Source organism: Portunus trituberculatus, chromosome 50 (assembly GCF_017591435.1).
Source record: "Portunus trituberculatus isolate SZX2019 chromosome 50, ASM1759143v1, whole genome shotgun sequence".
Taxonomy (NCBI): domain Eukaryota; kingdom Metazoa; phylum Arthropoda; class Malacostraca; order Decapoda; family Portunidae; genus Portunus; species Portunus trituberculatus.
Window position 1 is genome coordinate 19,353,675 of NC_059304.1, and position 6,145 is coordinate 19,359,819.

The following is a 6,145-nucleotide window of genomic DNA, read 5'->3' on the forward strand; positions in this document are numbered from 1 at the left end:
CTAAAAAGTTCATTGTCTTTTCACCCACCTCTCACGTAATGGTAGTAATCCTGGCCTGCGGGGCGGTGGTGGAGGTAGGGTAGAGAATCACTTCCATTCACATCTGGCATGTACCCCAATGGCACTGCTCCACCCTGGACGAGAAACTGAAACATGCTGGGCGGTGGTGGTGGTGTGCTCGCTGGCAGTGCCAGAAGAGCGGAGAGCGCACACCACTACTCAACGAACTGCGTTCGCCACAGCTCTCACCCGTTTTTATAGTCCAGCGTTGCCAGATTGTTTTGGCCATATTATCGTACTACAGTGTTGCCATCTCGTCCAAAATATCGGTAGATCAACGGAAATTACCACGAATCTTCAGGTTAATCTTATGCCGCTCATTTTCTTCAGTTTCACAACTAAAAAGTATATACTTGTGACTAGCATGTTAGAGTGCTGGATTTCAAGATTGGTGAGAGAAAAATAATTGTTCGAAGCCTTTTCAGATTATTTAAAAGCTTCAGAGAACATCCTTTCTATAACCATATGTGGGTAAAATATACACATGGTGATGGAGGTGCTCGATCAGGGTAGCTGGTGGTCATTAATTCCTACGATCACTTGCAGATATCATTAATAGTCATTTGCAGTGAAGAAACAATTATTCTCTCTCTCTCTCTCTCTCTGAAGATATTAGCAAAGCTCCGTGCATTCATAATAAAACCAAACAACTTACACCACTCAATAACTGTAAGCAACAAGGGCACGGTAACAATCTCCTGAATTTCTTGCCCGTCAACTGAATTTCCCCTGAATCTCCCGACATCTGGCGGCGACTGTCTGGCAACCCCGCTACATATGTGAAATTATTGTACTTCTGGTAAAATTATTGTACATATGTAATTTTAAATATTATGCAAAACTGCCACATTCCAAATACAGCAGAATTTACGTTATATATATATATATATATATATATATATATATATATATATATATATATATATATATATATATATATAGAGAGAGAGAGAGAGAGAGAGAGAGAGAGAGAGAGAGAGAGAGAGAGAGAGTGTGTGTGTGTGTGTGTGTGTGTGTGTGTGTGTAATGACAAAACAACAATCCCCTTAACAAACAAAACACTTTCCTAAATACATATCATTAATAATTGTAGAAAAACTATAGGACACTTCGTTAAGTTGTTTACTTACTATGTAGATTACTGGTCTTGTTCTTCTATGATTTATATACATCCTGCACGTCGTCAGCAGCCCCGGCACTCTCTTCATTGGAGGAATATAGCACTCTTGATGTCATGTTTCTTATCATTGACTGGGATGGCTTGAAGGTCGTACAGTCACTGTTGAAAGTGGAAGCAACACACTGCTTGGCTAGGATGATGTCTCTTACGGTTTCTGTTTTTAGCTTATTTCTGTCTTTTGTTTTCACACGGTTTACACCAGAGAAGCAGCGCTCACAGTCAGCATTAGCGTGAGACAAAGAAAGACATCCTATCCTCCAGAGTTTTTATGGCACACCAAAATTTATCAGGCTGGTTGTAATTGTTTTTGCCTATTTTTCTCGCCATGCTTGTAATGGATTCAGGCAGATCTTCTACGGCAAGCCTCCTCTACTCATCGTCCAGTTGCTGTTCTGCTGCTACTATCAAAAATAATCTGCAGTGGAAGCGAAACTTATACATTTCCTTTTTTTCGCTTGCTTAATTCTGGATTGTCTGTTATTGTTTTTAAGACAGATGCACCCAAATACACCTGCTCTCTAGCATCAGGAACTCACGTTCATATCTTGTAATAAAAGGTTCAGCTGAGTAAACTTTGGTAATACTGAAGAAAGGAAGCAGTAGTAAAGCCTGGTAAATGGATTGTGCAGTTGTTCATAAGCACGTTTAACTGTGCTACCACAAGTTTTTGTCTGTTGGAAATTTAGGTAGAGCTCCAGTTTCACCACCTTGTCTTTTGTGGACGAAACTAATTTTCTGGTAGATTTCGGCTTGCTTTTAATTAAATTACCACTTGTTTTTGGCACAAATCAAACAATTTTTTATATTTTTTTACAACCCCGAAACATATTATGATTTGCATAAAAAAATAACTGGTAAATTAATTAAAAACAAGCCGAAATCTACCAAAAAAAAAAAATTTCGTCCAGAAAAGAACCTTATTTAATCTAATCTAACCTAACCTAACTAAACCTACTTAAACCTACCTAAACCTAACCTCGATAAAAGATTGTTACCTTACTCGTCATCCGAGCCTTCCTCGAGTGACTGGCCACCGCGAGCGCATCGCGGCATATGTGGGGCAGGGTTTGATAGCAGGGGCTTCATGGCTGATCACCAAAACACGCTTAAATCTTTAAAAATCTGTGTCGCCATTATAAAAGGTTACACCTAATATATATGGGGTTCAGATTACTCGTAATGAGGAGCTCTATCTCTTGAGGTGGGTAAAAAACGTAGCTGATTGTGGTGAAACTCTGGAGTAATACCAAAATTTAATTTAATAAAGAACATCTGAAGAGGGCCCCACTGCTCAATCATCCTTTTCACAACAGCTGTGTAGGAAAGCCAGCGCGTTCTAGATGGCAATAAAATCCTAATCTTTTGAGCCACAGCAAACTCTTGAAATTCTATAAATTGTGCTAATCGTTTTGAAGAGTTCTTCAAAGTGTTGTTGACATCATGAGCTAGTTGTTCAATAGCATCAGGTATTGTGGGTATGTAATGTAATATATCATGTATTTCCTGTACCTCTGATTATCGTACGCCTGGCAACCCTACGTAAGCCTCAGTCTTGCTCGCGTGGCGGCGATGGCGTCGGGAAGACTCGTGATCCTACTCACTGCACCATGTGGTGTTGGGTAGCTGTCGGGACAGTACAGCCACGAAGGTGAAGGTTCTTCATAGAAACACGTACTAACTGGAGAGACTGAGGCTTACGTAGGGTTGCCAGGCGTACGATAATTAGAGGTACAGGGAATACATATGATATATTACATTACATATCCACAGGTATATAATTGTTTGCATGCTTCAGAGGCACATATATGGGCAGAAAGGCGCACACATTTCATGATAAAGATTCCTGGGGAAAGTTCCTTTAACCTGCTACTCACAGAGTTATTAGGCCCCATCATAGTGCTGCAACCATCAGAACCAAAGCTAATGATATTAGAAGTAGGTACGCCATTTTCAGTAAATGTTTTCATTATCTCTGAAAACAACCTGACAGCTGTAGCACCTTCATTCATTTAAATAATGTAACTAAATCCCAAAATTTGGTGACAACAGCATTTCCTTCAACCACTCTTACCACGATGCATAAATTCTGAGAGACAGATATATCTGTGGATTCATCCACAAGAATACTGAACTTCAAGATGATAATGAGGTCTTGTTTGTAAGAGTGTGCCATAACATTACCACACACTCTTTGACATTTTGTTCTTTTCATTTTCAATTCCTTTGCAATAGCAGAGTCAGAGAAGCAACCTTTCAAGACTTCACACAGATGATCAGCCACACGGAAACTTATATTGTGTTCCACAATAAATGCAGTAAGCCTTATTTCAGCAGCCTTAACAGAATCACTTTTACTAGTCTCATTATCAACACGTGCACATGTAAATGACTATATTTTTTTGGATGAGGATAGCGCACACATTTTCTTGTGCTTTGTAGTGTTTTCGTGCAACTTCAGAGTTGTGACCTGGGCGATTATTTCAACACTGCAAATAAGGCACATGGCCTTATAAGCATCCTTCTTTGCAGGCCCCACCCACGGAAACTTTTTCTCACTCGGGCCTATATTTCTGTTCCCGTTTCGCTTTTTTCGGCATTGCACCACATGCCTCCTCTCTCTCCTTTCCGGACTGGTCGCAAACAGAACGAGACCTGTCGATCACCCGTATGGTGACACTTGTCTCGTAAGGAAAGCAATACATCTGGCACTTTCAGGTTTTTATTTTGTTATTCAAATTTTTATAAGAAATTTTGCATTACCTGATATTGATAACATTAATTTTCACTCAAATTATTGTATAGTTCATAAAAATATTGTGAGAATTCCCAAATTATCGTATTATCGTATGAGTCCCATTGTACATCGTACACGGGCAAAAATTATTGTACTTGTACAATAATTATCGTACGTCTGGCAACGCTGTCGAGTCGAGTCGAGTGTTATAGAAAGGGGGTGAAGAAAGAAGAGTTTGTATAGAGGAAGGATGAAAGTAGGAAATTATTGAAAGACAGTAAGAGAGAGAAAGAGGGTGGTGGGCTGACCACCTTGCTATTTTTGTAGTTGAGTTTTTTTTAGTTGGTGTAGCTTACGTAGCCTCTGTCTCCTACCTCTCCCAGAAAAGAAAGGTGGAATAATGCCATTAACCGCACTAGTGCTGAGCCAAGCCACTGACGGGGAATAGTGATATGGACATAGTATTGTTTTTTTTTTTTCTTCTTTTTCTTACTACGCCTTCTCTGATGACCATAGAGTTTGCAGAGAGCTTCTTCAAACAGGAAAAGTAGATACACTCAGACAATCAGAACTCTGTGACTTAGATTATCACAATGGTATCTCAAAGAGCAAACCTAGCAAGCCATGGTGTATGTATGCCAACAGTGGTGGCTGTGGTGCGCGTGGCGGTGGGACTGGTGGTGGTGGTGGTGGTGACAGTGACGGGAATGCCTTACACTGAACTTCAGCAAGGCATCGATTCTATTCCCAGGTGAGTGGTCTCCTGTTACTTGCGATGTGAAAAATTAGTAATTCTTTAATGGGACGTCCAATTGAGGGCCTTTAATCTCAATGGTATTCTCTACTTTCCATCTGTATATGAAAAAGATTTAATAGACTGACGCCATCACAACGCCAGAGAATTGTGGTCTCGATTTGTGCTTTTCCATAAACCATATTGACCTGTCCACACAAATTTGAAGAGTGGCTTATCCTGCACCGATTCATGTCTCTGCTTGCCTCTTCATGGTATGCGCACATGCCTCCTGTGCGCACGAAAAGTTGCACAGGTCTGAACGCTCCTTAGCCCATCCTTGTAGTATGTAGTGGTAGTGTAGCAAATACAGATTCTAAATTTTAGTGTTTCGTTTGTCAGCTCCGAATTATTGACAGGTTGTATAGACTTTTGATGGGATCTTATATTTCACTCCTCATTGGTACTCCGACTCCAACCTACTTGCACTGCCTCTTCCCCGCTGTGCTTTCCCTCTCTTTTCCTTGTCCTCAGGCGTCTCTTTGCCAATACTCATACTTATTATAATATATCTATCAGATGAGCTGGGACAAGCTACTTGTGGTGATAATATATTTTTGTTATGTACAAAAAACACCAGCTTATGTCACATTATCATGTGTTATCTTTATTCTTCCAACCACAAGAAGAATAAGTCTCGTCCCTCCTTTTTTCTTGATGGTACAGGTGACGCAGAATTTCTTCTGGGTCAGGCCTTTGTATCGGCAGGATAACCTAGATGGGCCCTGGTGGCCCTTTGTTATCCTATTATTTATGTTATGTTATGTTTTATGTTATGTTACGTAGAAACCATTTAGTCTGGCCCCGCACTGGCGACCTTACTAGCATGAGTAGCCCTCTCCCCCTCGGAAGGGCGGAGCAGGGGCCTAAGCTCCCTCTAGCCTAGCTCGCCAGGTCACAGGGGCACGCAAGCCCCCGCCACCATGAGAAGGCGGTTCCCATCGAGGGGGGGGGGGGAGGGGCAACGCTGTACGAGTCCGTTTCGCTTTATATGTAAAACTTTTAAAGTTGCCAAAAACCATGGACTGACTATTTTGTCAACTTGAATTTCCATGAAACTTATGTCCTTGCAAAAAAAAAAAAAAAAAAAAAAAAAAAATATATATATATATATATATATATATATATATATATATATATATATATATATATATAATTAATAGATAACTCGTAAATTCAATGTGGTCAGAGTAATGAGATAATTAAGAAGTTCCTAGAGTGAGGTAGCGTTGGACATGTGGACGCCTTGCAACACTTCCCTGTTCTGCCAATAGGAGGAAGTAGCGCTCATAGTGGGTGTCGCCCCGACCAGAGCCAGTCCCACCTTCGATCCTCCACCACTCAATTCCTCAGGAACCTCGGCGGGGGAGGGGCCAGG

General features: G+C 40.8%; 1 protein-coding gene across 1 annotated transcript in view; it reads right to left on the reverse strand.

Moving 5' to 3' along the window:
* The window catches only part of LOC123499747 (zinc finger CCCH domain-containing protein 4-like), a 7,905-nt gene extending 7,598 nt beyond the window's left edge, over positions 1-307 (reverse strand). Inside the window, exon 1 of the mRNA XM_045248198.1 lies at positions 29-307. Within this exon, the coding sequence (XP_045104133.1) occupies positions 29-155 (127 nt within the window). The 5' untranslated portion in view covers positions 156-307. The remainder of the gene's footprint in view (positions 1-28) is intronic.
* Between the last annotated feature and the right edge of the window lie 5,838 nt (positions 308-6,145).